General features: G+C 53.6%; 1 protein-coding gene across 1 annotated transcript in view; it reads left to right on the forward strand.

Moving 5' to 3' along the window:
• EHD1 (EH domain containing 1) overlaps window positions 1-15,903 on the forward strand; it is a 21,670-nt gene that overhangs the window by 631 nt on the left and 5,136 nt on the right. Inside the window, exon 2 of the mRNA XM_006771603.2 lies at window positions 4,633-4,730. Within this exon, the coding sequence (XP_006771666.1) occupies window positions 4,633-4,730 (98 nt within the window). The remainder of the gene's footprint in view (window positions 1-4,632; window positions 4,731-15,903) is intronic.

A 15,903-nucleotide genomic window follows, 5' to 3' on the forward strand; every position in this document is an offset into this window, starting at 1 on the left:
CGGGCCGGGACAGGGGACAGGGGGCAGGAGACAGGGTCCTCTGCCGCTTCATGGGAAACCCACCTGTGGCTCTGGGGTGGGCATCAGCGGCTCCCCCTCTCCTGGGTCTGTCAGCTCCCAGAATTTTCTAGGTTATCAGTTTAGTTCCCAACCCACCCGCCCATCCCCGCAGAGCCCAGCCCCACTTCCCTCAGAACCACATGCTTCCCCCAGACTGGACGCACCTAACTCATTCAAACCATCCCTTCCTTCCCGCAAGGGCCTGTTTCTTAAGTGGAAAATATGGTGAAACTTGTAGCCATTCTTTTGCTGGTGCTGCGCTGCCTGCCCTGGGGCCGCTGGTTTTGTGTGGGGCAGGGAGGATCTGCGCGCCCGCCCAGTTGGGGACCACAGGGCTCAGTTGGGAACCGCAGGCCCATTGGCTGGAACCCCTCTCTCAGGGCCTGGCTGCCTTAGGGGGTACAGGAGGCAGCGTCGGTCGCGTGGTGACCTGGGAGCCCTGGAATGAGATTTGGACCCTGAATCCCTCTGCAGACGCACTAGGAGGTTCCTTAACCTACTTGGTTAAGTTTCCCAGTTAACTGGCTGAAACTTGCCTTCCGGTGATGAGAGGGATTAGTCCTCCAAGATTCTATCCTTCCCGATGCAACCAATGAAATGCATTGACCTCTCTAAGGAGTGCAACAGCCAAACTCACTTTTTAAAAAAAATACTATTGATTGATTTTTTTAAAAAATTTTTTTAGAAAGAGAGAGAAACATCAATTTGTTGTTCCACTTACTTATATATTCATTGGTTGATTTTTGTGTGTGCCCCGACTGGGGATGGAACCTGCAACCTGGGTGTATGGGGGCGATGCTCTAACCAACTGAGCTACCCGGACAAACTCACTCTTCTGTAAAGGAACTGGGAGCCCTAGTCAGCATTCTTAAAATCCTTACCCCTCATCCCCATGGTGCATACCGGGGACCTCACAGATCTGCCGCCACCCACTCAAGGAGTGACTCCACATGCCGCGCTCAGTCTGGGTCTGGGCCGCAGCCGCGCTGCCTTCCAGTCTCCGCCCTGTGTGATTACATTCCTTTCCAGACCCTGTCCAACTGGACAGGGTGGACCCGCTTGCCCCCAGTCCCAGCCGCCCAGGCCTGTTCCAGTCACAGAGCCGACCATGAACAGAGAAGACAGGCTGCTGTTGTCTTTTTGCCCTTTACAGGCCTGAAAGCCTGCCCTCCTGTTTTGTAGCCGATGGCGTTTGTGTGTCAGGGCCCGAGTTGAGTCAAGCCCTTTGGGGAGGGCTCCTGAAGAGGTGCGGCCCATAGCCTGGAGCCTCTCTCTGGAGGATGCTGGCGTTTTAGAATTACTGTGTCTGTAGATAGGGATTGGCTCAGACTGTTAGCTGGTGGGCGCGGTGCAGTCTTGTGGAAAACTTGGCTGCTATGCTGGGAATTCCAGGCATTATTAGGTCTCTACGTTCACGCAGAACTTTGGGAGCTAGAAGGAAGGGTAGCTAGACCTACCTCTTTTGCCCTTAGGTTTCCACTTTTGCTTGAGATAGTAAACCTTTTTTTGGAAGAAGAAATGGGCATATGGCCTTTTTTTTTCATTGATTTGAGAGAGAGAAAGAGAGAGAGAGAGAGAAACATTGATACGCTGTTCCACATATCCATGCGTTCATTGGTTGATTTTTACATGTGCTTGACCACATCCTTGGCGCGTATTGGGACGACACTCTAACCAATTGAACTACCCGACTAGAGCATATGGCCTCTTTTTTGAATTTGCAGACCTAAAGTTTTGGAGCTAGAAGGGATCTTAGCCATCTAGGCCAGTGGTCGCCAACCTTTTGGACCTCACGGACCACCACTGGTCCGCAGACCCCCGGTTGGTGACCGCTGATCTAGGCAATCCCACCTCATCAGTTCAGGAAACTATTCGGCCCCTGAGCCGGGTTGACTTGTGGAGCTCACCCTGCAAGTGGTTGCCGGGCGGACTGTTTGTGCAGCCTGTTGCTGCTGCTTCTACCTGGCAAAGAGCAGTTCGGGAGAGCTGGGCCCAGACAGGCACTTGGATGATGTTGGTGCCCCAGCAGCCAACAGCCACACTTGTTTCCTTCTTGCCACCACCTTGTCTCCAGAGGGTCCCCAAATGCTAATGGCCCTGCCTAAAGGCCCTTACAGCGGAGGGTGGGGGCATGGGTGTGCACTGAAGCCAAGGCCTGAGCTGTGTCAGTCTGTGCCTCCTGGCCAGCAGGGCACACAAAGGGGGCAATTCTCTGGCTGGCACAGCCTCTCCCAGGGCTCTTAAAGAGACCCATTGAGTCATGAACTTGACTTTCCGATCTTTTCCCCCCTAAGTGGCTGTTTTAAGACCAAAATCAGATGGAGCTGACTGAGGGAGGCAGGGCAGTCAGGGTGTCCTAAGATGGTCCTGTGGAAACTCCTTGTGTGACGTTCCCACCCACCGGTAGTGTGAAGTGAGATCTGTGCATTCTTGTTGGTGAGAAGATGGGATGGGATGCATCTGTACCGCCTGCTCCCCTGAGTGCTTCCGCCACAGAGCATGTTAATGCACTCGCCAGGCTCATGTGCAAGGCTTTATTTCTCTAAGATTTTTAATTGATTTCGAGAGAGAGAGAAAGAAAGAGAAACATCGATGCCAGAGTAGGACATCAATCAGCCGCCTCCTGCACACCCCGTACCAGGGATCAAGCCTGGGTACGTGCCCTGACCAGGAATCGAACCAGTGACCTTTCAGTGCACTGGACGACACCCAACCAGCTGAGCCACAATGGCCAGGGCTACAAGGCATTTTGTATGTGACCACCCAGAGCCGGCTTTACTCCGATCCTTTTAGTTTGGTCTTCTCTCCAGTGACTCCATTCCCCAACAGGAGCCCCAGGTCTGGCACACGCTTGTTTACAGCACGCGGCTCTGCTGCTGGCGCTGGGGAGGATGAGGTCCAAGGTTTGTTCACCTTGTGGGGCAGCTGGCTTTGCTCTGTTGTGTTTGCAGGCAGTACCTTTCACCCTTAGCCTGGGGCCTCTGGTCACCAAGGGGGTGGGGCCAAAAGGGGAAGCTGATCAGCCAGATTCCTCCCAATTGTTGGAAAGGCAGCTTTAAGCCGGTGTCCTGCAGACCTTGGGTCAGTGTTTTCTTTGCTCACAATACCTTTTCCAGAGAAGTTGTCAAAGGAGCCTTTTCTGTGTCTAATCAAGAATCTCTGCTCCAGTTGGGACACCCCCTTGCTATTCTAAGTCCAGCGGGAACTTAGGCACACACAGCTAAGTCCTCACTCATGAGTTGCTAGCCTCTCTGTGCCTTCATTCTTTCACTTAAAAAATTTTTTTTTTTTAATTTCAGACAGGAAGAGAGGGAGAGATAGAAACATCAATCATTGATCAGCTGCCTCCTGCACGCTTTGACTTTCAGAGAATGATGTCTCCTCCCCTGCCCACCACCAGCCTGTGTGGTCCTCCAGCTTTCCCTGGTTGCCACTGCAGTCCCTTCCCCCAAGGAGCTGGGTGGAAGGGAAGGGCTGGGAAAGGCAGCAGCAGTAGGAAAGACCTACTCTCTTTGGTGCGTGGAAATGTAGCCAGTCGTGCTCTGGCCAGTGTGGCTCAGTTGGTTGAGCATTGTCTCATGTACCAAAGAGTTGCTGGTTCAATTCCCTGTCAGGGCACATGCCCAGATTATAGTCTCAATCCCCTCTAGGGGGCATGCAGGAGGCAGCCAATCAGTGTTTCTCACATGATGTTTCTTTCTCCCTTCCTCTCTCTTTAAAATCAATAAAAACCAGTCCTGGCCGGTTTGTTCAGTGGTTAGAGCGTCGGCCCTTGGACTGAAGGGTTGCGGGTTCAATTCCTGGTCAAGGGCATATATCTCCATTGCAGGCTCAATTCCTGGCCCCCGGTCAGGGCCCATGCAAGAGGGAACCAATCCACCCTGACCGGTTTGAGTCCAGTAGATAGAGCTTCGGCCTGCGGACTGAAGGGGCCCAGGTTTGATTCCGGTCAAGGGCATGTACCTTGGTTGTGGGCACATCCCCAGTAGGGGGTGTGCAGGAGGCAGCTGATCGATGTTTCTCTTTCATCGATGTTTCTAGCTCTCTATCCCTCTCCCTTCCTCTCTGTAAAAAATCAATAAAAATACATTTAAAAAAGAAGAGGGAACCAATCTATGTGTCTCTTTCACATCAGTGGTTCTCCCTTTCTGTCTCTCCCCCTCCCTTCACTCTCTAGAAAAAATCAGTAGAAAAAATATCCTCTGGTGAGGATTAACAAAATAAATAAATTAAAACATTTTTTAAAAAGAAGTGTAGCCAGTGGTTGAATGGTGACCTAGGCTCATGCTAACATGTCAGCAACTTGAGTGCTGAACTCTTGAACTGGGGGGGGAAGCTAAATGTGAGGGACGTGCTGATGTGGGTCAGTCTGAGCCTGCTGGTTGGATATCCGTTAGGAGCCCATGTGCAGCCTGCTGGCCACCCCGGCCACTGAGCTGATAGAAAACCTTTAAGTTTCTTGTTCCTGGAAAGGAAGCGGAGGTGGCGAGGAAGCACCGAAAGCACCGCTGTGCCCTCTGGAGCGGCGATAACTGAGTCTTGACCTCTCTCTTCTGGCTCTTGCTCGTGCAGGTTCATGTGCGCCCAGCTGCCCAACCCGGTCTTGGATAGCATAAGCATCATCGACACGCCCGGGATCCTGTCCGGGGAGAAACAGCGCACCAGCAGAGGTAAACAGACCGGCACAGCCCAGGGCACCTCTGGTGGTCGGGCTTCTCCCATCTGATGTCTGCGATGCAGACCAGGTGCTGCCCTTGAGGGCTGTCCCAGCCCAAGGGAGAGCCCATTCCCGTGCGCCCTCTGTGTCCACAGTTCTCCGAGCCAAGGCGCTCCTTCCTCCCTTGGCTCCTTTGCTGAGGTTACAAGAGCCACCGGTGAAACCACAGCCAGTGTGTGGCTTTCGTGCTTTCCGGCCCCTGGGGCATGCTGGGAAGGAAGGCAGGACTGGAGCTGGGGCCGCAGGCTGGCTGTGAGGTCATAGGAAATTGCTTAGTATCTGGGCTCCAAGGTATTTCAGCCAGCCCCTGGCTCTTTGGGCTCACTCACTTTTTTTTTTTTTTTTTTTTTTACATTTTTATTGATTTCAGAGAGGAAGGGAGAGAGGGTTAAAAACATCAGTGATGAGAGAGAATCATTGACCTGCTTCCTCCTGCACACCGACACGGGATTGAGCCCATAACCCGGGCACGCACCCTGACTGGGAATTGAACCGTGACCTGGTTCATAGGTCGATGCTCAACCACTGAGCCCGCCGGCCTGGCTGGGCTCACTCACCTTAGTTTGTGTTTCAAAGCTTTGCCTCCCAACACCATATGCATTCCCAGTGAGCCCTGCAGGCCCGTGGGAAAGCAGTTGGACTCTAGCAGACTACCAAGAGGAGACTGGCAGGAATTGGCTAAATGTTGAGGGGCTAGCGCAGGGGTCCTCAAACTTTTTAAACAAGGGGCCAGTTCACGTTCCCTCAGACCGTTGGAGGACCGGACTATAGTTTAAAAAAAAAACACTGTGAACAAATTCCTATGCACACTGCACATATCTTATTTAGAAGTAAAAAAACAAAACGGGAACAAATACAATATTTGTATTTGCATGTGGCCCGCGGGCCGTAGTTTGAGGACCCCTGGGCTAGCAGAATGTGTTTAAATTGCCTGAATGTCTGCAATCTCCCTGAGCGTTGTTTGTGCTGAGTCTTAGTGCACCAGACCCATTCAGTTTTGTAAGCTCCTGGTTCGATTTTGCCAAGCTTTTCTGAAAATCTGGTTCAGGATGCGCCTGAACTGGGCTCTGTTTCTGCTGTTTCTCCCCGCCGCCCCCCTTTTGTAGAAGGGAGGAGAGCTTGGGGCCTAGAGGTGCATGAGGGCAGGCAGATGATATCTGGCAGGCCAGGGGGGGAGCCTGCAGCTGCAAACTGAAAATGGAAGGAGGGCAGTCTCAGAGAGGGGTTGCGGACAAGGGAAGTTTGTTTAACCATCAACTTGCAGGTTTTTCCTGCACCCTTTCCCCGGGGCTGCCCAGCATTGATGCACACTGAGAGGGAAACACCTGCTCAGCACTGGAGCCAGCAGCCTGGGGTTTGGGGGGTCGTGTGTGTCTGCTGTAAAGGTCAGAGGATGTCAGGTTAGATCTGTACGTATAGTCAGTCTCCCATCACCCCAGATTGTGGGGCCCAGGCATTGGTGCTGGCAAACCTTGCCTCTCCTCCTTCCCAGGCCTGTGTCCCCGGCCTATAGGATTGCATCAGAGCTTCCTGACTTGCTCTAGCTCTGTCTTAAGCTTCTAGGTTCTCCACCCAAGGGTAATGACATCCTAGGGGTTCAAGGAGCAGATTTAGGGGCCCCTTTAAGAGGCCAGGGCCAGTTTTCTCCTATTGCTGTTATTGTTCCAACCTGCTGTTAACGTAAAAGAAAACAACCCATTGAAACCTGTAAAGAATTTTTGTGAGTTTATTTGAGCCTAACTGTCCACATATACCGGGAAGTAGAACCTCAACGAATTGAGATAATGCCCCGGAGAATGGCGGGTTACATTTGTATTTATACATTGCAGTCAAAGGAGGGATGTAGGAGGGTTACATGAAATCCATTGGTGATAGATTAAGGAGGAGGGATAAAGCAAAGTGGGGAAACCCCTGGGATTGGATAGAAAGTAAAATGATGGACACATACTTAGGTGGGTGCCGGAACATCTAACATGATAATGAAGGAATTTGTGGTATCTGTCCTGACGCCCCCGCACATTTGGTTGTGCCCCAGGGGCTCCAGAAAAAGGGAAGTTACAAGTTACCCAAACATTTCAAGGGTATGTTATCATAGATGCAAAAGGACAGATAGGCTCAGTTAAGGTAAAGGTTGACCTTGTGAGTGAAGACACCGGCCTAGGACATAACTGCCCACCATACTGCTTTTAAAGTTTCATTTCAGACCATCCTTTGTGGTTACTTTAGGTCTCTGAGTTTGCACGACTGCCATGCAGGCCTCCCCTGAGCTTGTCAGGTCAGCATGTGGTTTTAAGAAAGTGCCTAAGCCTTGACATTTGCCAAAATAAGGCCAGAAAAGCTGAATCAGTTACTCTTAAAGGAAGAGTCCCACAAAGGGGATTTATTCTCAATCTCCCTCCAGGGTTGAGCTATCCTAGAGGGACTTTCTTTGAACCTGTATAGAGCTTTCTTTTCAATGACCTGGAGGAGTGAACGGAGGGGCTTCTGACGGGGCCTCCTCTGGGCTTCCACAGTGCTCCTAGCCCCCGCGGCCAGTTGTGTGTATCTTTGCATAAAGGACAATAGCTCACAAAGAGGCTTATCTTCCCAGAATGCAGCCCTCAGTGTGACCTTCAGAGCCGGAGTGAAGATACTTAGGGAAAGGGTTTAGGGTTCTGTGGCCCCTGTTGTCACGGAAAAGGGAACTCAGAAAGAGCTCTTTCCGCCAGTGCTGGGAAGTCCCCTGCTGGCTGGCTTTGACACTTAAGCTTTTTAGAGCTCAGCCGGCAGAGAGGTTGGGAGCGTATGTCTTGCTACATTAGGCACCCAGATCCTGTCTGCTCGCTGTTGCCGTCCCTGCCTCCCCTTCTATCCCCAGAGCAGTCACACAGAGTGTATTTGACTGGGGGCAGGGGAGCACGCGGTGGGCAAGGCAGCCCTGGCCCTCAAGTTGCGTGCAGAGGGCAGATGCTGGGAGAGGAAGCCAGCAGGAGAGGGGCTGCATTAGCTTTCCCCCGGCTCCACCTGTGGGCCCTGCTGTTCTGCAGGTGTAGGGTGTTGGCTCCTCTGGGTCCCTGGGTAGCCACAGGCCTTCCCACCCATCATGGACAGGAAGGAGGGTGGCTTAATGAGAAGCACAGGGCCCTGGCTGGGTCGCTCAGTTGGTTAGAATGTCATCGTGACATTCCAAGATGTCGGGTTCAGTCACCATCAGGGCACATACAAGAATCAACCAATGAAAGCATAAACTAGCGGAATAACAAAAATTGCTCTTCCTCCCCCTCTCTCAAAGCAATTTTTAAAAAGGTAAGTGCATTGTTCTGATAAGAGAAGGGTTTTCCTGCTGTGAAGTAGTGAGACATCAAACTGATTTTACCATTTCTTTCCCTTTGTAACCCTAGAGGTCTCGGTTTAAGTGTTTCACTAGAAGTTACCGAGTTGGAATTTGCTGTGGAACATTTTGGTGTCAGCGTGTTATCAGCAGGAGAAAGGCATCCTGCGGGGCTCTTAGATGTGCTGTGTGGGTCCTGGGGTGGTGGCCACTGGTGGATGGAAAGGGAGTGGATTTCTCTTTGAGGCCCCACCCGTCCGTTACTGCAAAGGTCCCACGTGGCCTGGTCCGGCAGGGAGGTCAGAGCAGGGCAGTGTGTCCTCTGTTCCCTTTGCTGCTGCGTGGAAAGCAGGTGTTTCCCTCTCAGAAAGACAGAGCCAGCAGAAGCCCCGTTCCCGGGCAAGCAGCATGGGCGTCTGCTTCGCCAGCCTCCCTCCCTGGAAACAGAACATCCTTCTGGAGGTTGTGTGTGCATTAGAGCTGCTCATTACACCGCTTCCATTTCCCGCCCTGCGGCCTGGTCCCTCCTGACTTTCCCCCATGGTCCCTACTGTGTGCAGGAGATACTGTCCGGAAGGTAAGGTAGGACCTGCAGGCCCACTTCCCTGTTGGGCTAATATTCTGAGTGACTTGATAGATAACGTTCTCCTGTGTCAGCCAAGAAGGTGACCTACGGATGCAAGGTTCGCTCGGGAGTGCTGCCTGTGCGACAGACAAGGCGTCCCAAAGGGTGTCGGGCCAGCTGGGCTGGTGCCCTGGGCTTCCCGGCTGCTGGGCGCCGGCACAGTCGCCCCAGGGTCCTTGGTAGCAGCGGGGGAGGCCCCTCAGGTGGGAGTCCCAGCCAGCGTGCTCCTGCCATGGCCGTGTGGCTGAGCTGCTCAGACCTGTGAGTCTGTTTTCCCTGTGGCAGGTGTGGCAGCAGTGACGTGCTCAGACTTGGATCAGGAGGTCGGAGCCGGCTGGCCTTGTGCCTGGCTTTGTGCCCCGTGAACCCACTGCACGTATTGTCACAGCAGCTGCACCCAAGAGGAAGCTATTGCTTTCTAGAGGAGGAAACAGAGGCTTAGCAAGTTGAGTAATTAGGCCAAGATGACACACAGGCTCGCATGTGTGGTGCGAGGATTGGAACCCAGCAGGAGTTGTGCTCACACTGCACTGTGCTGAGGGTGCTCTGGGGTGAAGGAGCCCCCGAGAGCTTGGATCAGACAAGTCTTTGACCCTCTTTGGTCATCACTGTGCGGCGCTTCTGAGCTCTCCTACAGCGCTTCTCCGCCAGCCCGAGATCAGAATGGACCTGCAGTCACCATGCTGGCATCTTCCTTCCCTGTTCTCTGCACCAGTCCTAGGAGCCCTGAGCATGGCTGCCTGTCCCCTGGGTTCTCACCTGCCCTCCGCTCACTGTCCCTGGTTCCCAGGGTCTAAGACCAGGAGCCGGCCTGCTCCTTCATAGTCAGGCTCTGCCTCCTCAGGCCAGAGCTGGCGCCCTCATCCCTGAGCCGTCCCTTTGTGCTGACCCTCGTGCTGACCACCTCCTCAGGTGCCCCAGCCCTAAAAGCCCTCCTGGCCAGAGTTTCACCGGGGCTTTTCAGCATAGAATGCTCCATGGAGTTTCCCAAAAGCCCCTTGTAAGGCTGGAGTGCTGTGTGCTCCTGGCTGCCCAGCGCCCACAGCACAGCTAATGACCGAAGGTTCCAGGCCCAGGTCAGTACTTTAGGGGCCAGAGCCGCACAGAAGCTGCAACCTCAGGAGCCACTCCAGTGAGAGGACAATGTACAGCCTCGGTTCTTGTCCGGGCTGCAGGCGTTTCTCCGTGGACCTCTTGCCCCGGTGCCCAGGGCACAGCTGAGTGCCTGCAGATGTCAGCTGGTTGAAAAGAAAGGCACTGGAAAATCCAGGACTTCCCAGACTCCGATGGGGAAGACGTTTTTCTGAATAGCATCTTGAGCTGGAGGGTGGGGAAGCACTGACTCAGCGGGGTTTCCCAGATTCCAGGTCCCCTGGGTGCTCGGCCCCTGGGCAGCTCCCTCCTGAAGCCTTCCTCTCCCCGCGGCCCCCTCGGCCCCCACCCTGTCCAGCCTGGCAGCTTTGGGCCTAAGCCCTGGATGAGAGTGCTGCCGGCTCTGCCGAGGGGCGTGGGCCGCCCTGCCTGCGGAGGAGTGGTACCAGCTGGTGCCGGCGCTCAGCACCTGTCCGAGGCTGCCAGCTCGGCGGCGGGCCGGGTAGCAGCTGGCCTGAGCGCCTGCAAATGCTCAGTTTATATTTGGGGTACGAGGCATTCTTCATGCATTAGAGCGGTCGTTGCCTACGCACCCATTAGAACCTAAGCTTCTTGAGTCCAAAGTACAAATCCTGTGAGTCAATACTAGCAAACATTTACCAAGAGCTTACAGTGTGCCAGGCGCTCCCCCGATGCCACAGCAGCGCTGTGAGGGCGAAACATGCCACCTTCACATTACAGATGAAGAAATTGAGGCTCAGGGGGAGCGTGGCCTGGCTGGGTCACACTGCTGGTTGTTGAGTAGAAGCTCCAGGATTCAAAAGGGGGCCTGGTTCCAGAGCCCATCTGTCCTCCCCGCCGGCCCTGTCCTTCTGTGTTGCTGGGCCAGGTTTACTGAGGTCTCCGTTGTACACAGTCACATTCACCTTTTTTAGATGCACAGCCCTCTGAGCTGTCTTGAAACCACCACCATGACCTGCGTATAGTCTCCCATCACCCCAGAAAGTTCCTGTGCCCCTTGTAGTCACTCTTGATCCCAGGCAACCCACTGATCTGGTACTTGTCCCTAAGGATTTGCCTTTTCCAGAATGTCGGAAGGGAATCATTCAGTTTGTGTCTGGCGTGTCTGCTTTCACTTGGCCTGTGCTTTCTCGGTCCTCACGTAGCTGAGTGTCGGTGGTTTGCTCCTTTGTTGCTCTGCTGTCCCACCATCATCTGTTACCCACTCGGCTAGTGAAGGGTGTTTGGATTTCCAGTCGGGGCAGTTTTGAATAAAGCTGCTATAAACATTTGTGTACAGTGCAAATTTTAATTTTTTAAATTTTTTTTACTGATTTCAAAGAGAGGAAGGGAGAGAAGGAAACATTAGTGATGAGAGAAAATTATCGATTGGCTGCCTCCTGCACGCCCCCTACTGGGGATGGAGCCCACAACCTGGGCATATGCCCTGACCGGGAATTGAACTGTGACCTACTGGTTCATGGGTCAAAGTTCAACCACTGAGCCACCGGCCGGGTGATTCTCAGCTCTTTAATATTTGTTTTGCTCTCCTGGTCCAGCACGAGTTGGAAACGTGTGTGATGGAGAGCAATGGTAAGAAATACCCAGGCCCACACAGCTTGAATGGCAGGAAACAGAAGTTGATTGGAGACAAACCCTCTATTGTTCATGTTCTAGAAGCTTTAGGAATGTATGAAGCAGCTTTTCCCCTCTGGCTGCTGGAACTGCCTGTGTCTGGAGGTGCTGGAGCAGGGCGAGCAGGCGGCAGTCACAGCTGCTGCCTCTGCACTCGGTGCTGGGTGCCGGGTGCTGGTGTGGGGAGAGGGAAGCATGGCTGGTCGGGAAGGCACCCCCACTCAGGAGGCACCCCGGAAGGCAGAAGGGACCCAGAGGAGGCTCAGGAACCCAGCCAAGGTGAGGGCCTCCTGCCCACACAGCCTGATGGGCTCCACCTTTCCCCCCCCTTCTCCCAGCCCCCAGGACTGTGTGGGTGGGAGGGGTTAAATGTGCACAACGTAAGACTTAACCATATTTTGTTGTTGTTCATCCTCACCTGAGGGTATTTTTTCCATGGATTCTTAGGGAGAGGGAGAGGGAGGGAGGAAGAGGGAGAGGGAGGGAGGGAGAGAGAGAGGGAGAGAGAGAGATGCCTCCCACACTGATCTAATCTGACATCCTCTAACCACTAAGCAACACTGGCCAGAGCAAGACTTAACCATTTTTTAAAAGATTATTTTTATTGATTTCAGAAGGGGAGAGAGAGAGAAACATCGATGAGAGAGAATCATTGCTCAGCTGCCTCCTATGCACCCTCTACTAGGGTCAAGCCCAAAACTCAGGCATGTGGCCTGACCAGGAATGGAACCGTGACCTCTCCCTTCTCTCTCACCAAAAGCGAGCGTTGTCCGTAATAAACAGGAAATTTCATTCACCTGCAAAAAAGTGGACTTAGCTCTGTTGGCTCTGCGTTGAGGTGCTGGTGAGTGACGGTGTGTAGCCGGGCACCCAGCTCTGGCTGGGGCTAGGGATCTGCAGGCTGTGACTCCGGTGTCTCGCTCCACCTCCTCCTCCTTTCCCTTTCCCCATCCTGCTCTTGGCCCCCACCGCTGGGGAGGGGGAGGCCCCGATGGGTGGAGTGTGGGGGTGACCTCAGCTCCCCGCTGCTGTCCTCACTCCTGGGCCAAAGCTAACTTGGGCTTGAGCCCAGCCCATCAGGGCGCCCCTGTTCCCAAAGCTTTAGTTTTGGCATCGCTGCCTCCCCAGCTGTGGGACTCTGGTCATTTGAACTTGTGTCCGTCTGAGGACAAATAGTTTGACGAGGGGAGAAGTTGGGCCTCATTTTTGCTGAGAGGGAGCCTCTGTTCAGTCCTGAGTCATCGCTTTTTCAGCGCTGATCTGCTGGTCGCAGAGCCAGCCATACAAGGCGCTGGCGGAGTGGCCTGGGCAGGCCCTGAGACTCCTGCGCCCGCGCCCGTGCCTTCCTTTCTGGTTTTCTGCAGACAGCTTCGCTCTGGCCCCAATGTGCCGGGGCCGCAGGGGCTGTACTTTGGAATCAGCCGTGAGGGCACTTGCTCATGCCCTGCCACACTGAGCACGGGAGGCTGGTGGCCCTGCCCTTTGCCTCCAGCTGCCCGGGCCTTCGGAAGGCTGGCTGCTCCCCTGCCCAGCCTGGGGGTTCAGAGTCGCAGGGGCTTAGGTGCCCCCCCGCCCTTCCGCCTCACCTCCACCGCATCAAGAAACCCCAACCAACCAGCTGAGTGGCTGCCTCTGCCTAGATCATCCTGTTTCCTGGTGGCTGGGGTGGGCGGGCTCTGCGTCACCCGGAGGCTGCCTGTGTGAGCAGAAGCCATGGATTTGGGGGCTCCTCCAGTGTCTGTGTTTTGGCCACAAGAGGAGAGCTGGCCTCCGGCCTCAGCCAGACCCAACATTGGTCGCGCAGTTCTTGACCCGTGATGCCATCCCAGGCTGCTTGTCCCGTGTCCAGTGGCCCTGTCACCTCTCCCCTCGCCCCGCCTCCATGGAAGTCATTCCAGCGCCCGGGCCTGTGCTGGGAGCCCGACACATTGCCTCATGTGACCCGCCCATGATCTTAGAAGGAGGACTTGGTTTTTAAACTTGATAGACGAAGAATGAGTAACTCAGAAGTTAGGGTCACAAAGTCAGTGGCTGGAGCTGGGGGTTGAATCCAGAACCGTCTTCTTTAAAATCCTGTTTTCTGAGTGCCCGGGGAGAGGCTGGGAACGCCGTGGCTTCAGGCTTGCAGACAACTCCGAAGCACACTTGAACCTGGGGGCCTGGCAGCCAGAGTGTTTATGCAGCCAGGCAGGGGGCCAGGGTTCTGGCCCAGCCTCTCAGGGCCGGGCTGTGGCCTGGCCCTCAGCCCTGAGCTCGGCCTCAGGTTCCTAGAGCGGACTGCCCTCCCCGTGGCCCTGTAGGTTGTGCTGGGCCCTTTCTTGACACTTTGTCCTTTCTTTGGTCTCCTCTACCGGGTAGCTTTTCTGTTCCCTGGTCTAGAAAACACAGTCCCCACCTGGCAGGGGGCTGGAGGGGCACTGAGGAGGGGCCAAGTGGGGGTGAGCAGTGTGGCTGGCCTGTGTCCCTTGCTCTTCCCCATAGGAGGGGCCTCTCTGGCTAAATCTCCGGAGCTTGACTGCACTCTGGGAAGTACAGGGGGCCCCTAAGAGGGGCCGCATCTCCTACACCCCTTTCCCCCCCAAGAATAGTCAGTCCATTCCCATCTGGGTGGCCCGTGGGTAGCAGGTGGAGAACGAGAGGACAGATCCCAGGGACAAGGAAATGCCCAGAGTCACCGGAGAGGCACTGCAGTGCAGGGGCTGGAGCCCAGGCTTCCCAGAGATTCTGAAGTCCTGGTTTCCACATGGGCTCCTACCTCTCCTTAGGGTTCCTAAAAGGTGAGAAACAATTTCCTTTCTTCTGGGGGAACTGAAAGAAATGGAAACATTTTGAAGTGTAATTACAAAATAGGACACAAATTCAACCACTGTTACTGAAACCCCCAAATCCACCGGCTTCAGTCAGGTATAGGCAGCTTCTGTGAAACAGCAGTTCAGCAAGGCCGCCCGGGGCGCAGCTCTGCTCTCTGAACCCGAGGTGGCTGCTCAGCTCCCCGCAGGAGAGGCAAAGGACAAAGGGCTCACCCTCCTTTTCTTGTTCATTTCTGCTGTCAGGCAGCTGGGGGCGGGGGCAGTCCAGCTGAAATAAGACAATTGTTCCTGAAGGAAGACTTCCAGTTAGCGCTCTCTGCCACAGACGCCCGCGCACCACTGGTCGGTGGGCGCCAGCAGTGAATGGAGTGGAAATGAGTCAGATCGGCCCTTCACGTTAGGGAAGTGTTTAAGACCTAGCGAGGGAAGTGGTTTGTCACTTCATGAGCTCGTGGTGGAGCAGAGGTCAGCAAACGCTCCGTCGGGGTCAGAGACTTCATGTTTTTGGCTTTGCAGGCGTTACAGTCTATTGCAACACCGTGAGCTCCGTGCTGTGGACAAAAGCAGCCGCAGGCGGTGTAGCCCAGTAGAACCTCACGTGGAGAAGCCGGGGGTCGGCCGGATTTGGACCCTGAGCTGCAGTTTGCCAGCCCCTGTTGTAGGGAAGCATGAGATTGCTGCAGAACAGGGAGCTGGCAGGTGCCTCCGCTGTTTTTCGCTGTCACTGCTGTGCCAGGGCACCTGGCTGGCAGCACCCGCGTCTGTCCTGGCCACACAGGGCTGAGCTGTGCTGCGGGGTCTCCTCCTCACTCCTGCCGTAGTCAGACCCACTTCAGAGCGTGGGCTTGGTGACTTCCTTTGCACTGTTTATTTTCTTTTTTTTTTAAATTAAATCTTTAGTGTTCAGATTATTACATTTGTTCCTCTTTTTCCCCCCCATAACTCCCCTCCTCCCAGTTCTCACCCCACCCTCCGCCCTCACTCCCCACCTACTGTCCTCATCCATAGGTGCACGATTTTTGTCCAGTCTCTTCCCGCATCTCCCACACCTCTTTCCCCCGCAAGAATAGTCAGTCCATTCCCTTTCTATGTCCCTGATTCTATTATAATCACCAGATTATTTATTCACTTGATTCTTAGATTCACTTGTTGATAGATGCATGTTTGTTGTTCATAATTAGTATCTTTACCTTTTTCTTCTTCCTCTTCTTAAAGGATACCTTTCAGCATTTCATATAATATTGGTTTGGTGGTGATGAACTCCTTTAGCTTTTCCTTCTCTGTGAAGCTCTTTATCTGACCTTCAGTTCTGAATGATAGCTTTGCTGGATAAAGTAATCTTGGTTGTAGGTGCTTGGTATTTATCACTTTGAATATTTCTTGCCATTCCCTTCTGGCCTGCACTTGTTTCTTTTAAAGGGAAATAGTATTTAAACACTACATCTGGGTGCTAGGAATGTTCTTTGCAATTCGTTTGTTCCTTATTTTAGGATTTTTTCAATGGACAGAGCTAGGAGATAGTTTTTCTTAATATAAAATCCATCATAATCCATACTTACACTTCTAATTCAAATTTGGACTACAGCGTTTTTAAAATCCCTTATTTTATTATTTTATATTTGTTTCTGCCTATGTTAAAAATCTAATTTCTGAA

Source organism: Myotis davidii, unplaced genomic scaffold (genome assembly GCF_000327345.1).
Source record: "Myotis davidii unplaced genomic scaffold, ASM32734v1 scaffold425, whole genome shotgun sequence".
Taxonomy (NCBI): Eukaryota; Metazoa; Chordata; class Mammalia; order Chiroptera; family Vespertilionidae; genus Myotis; species Myotis davidii.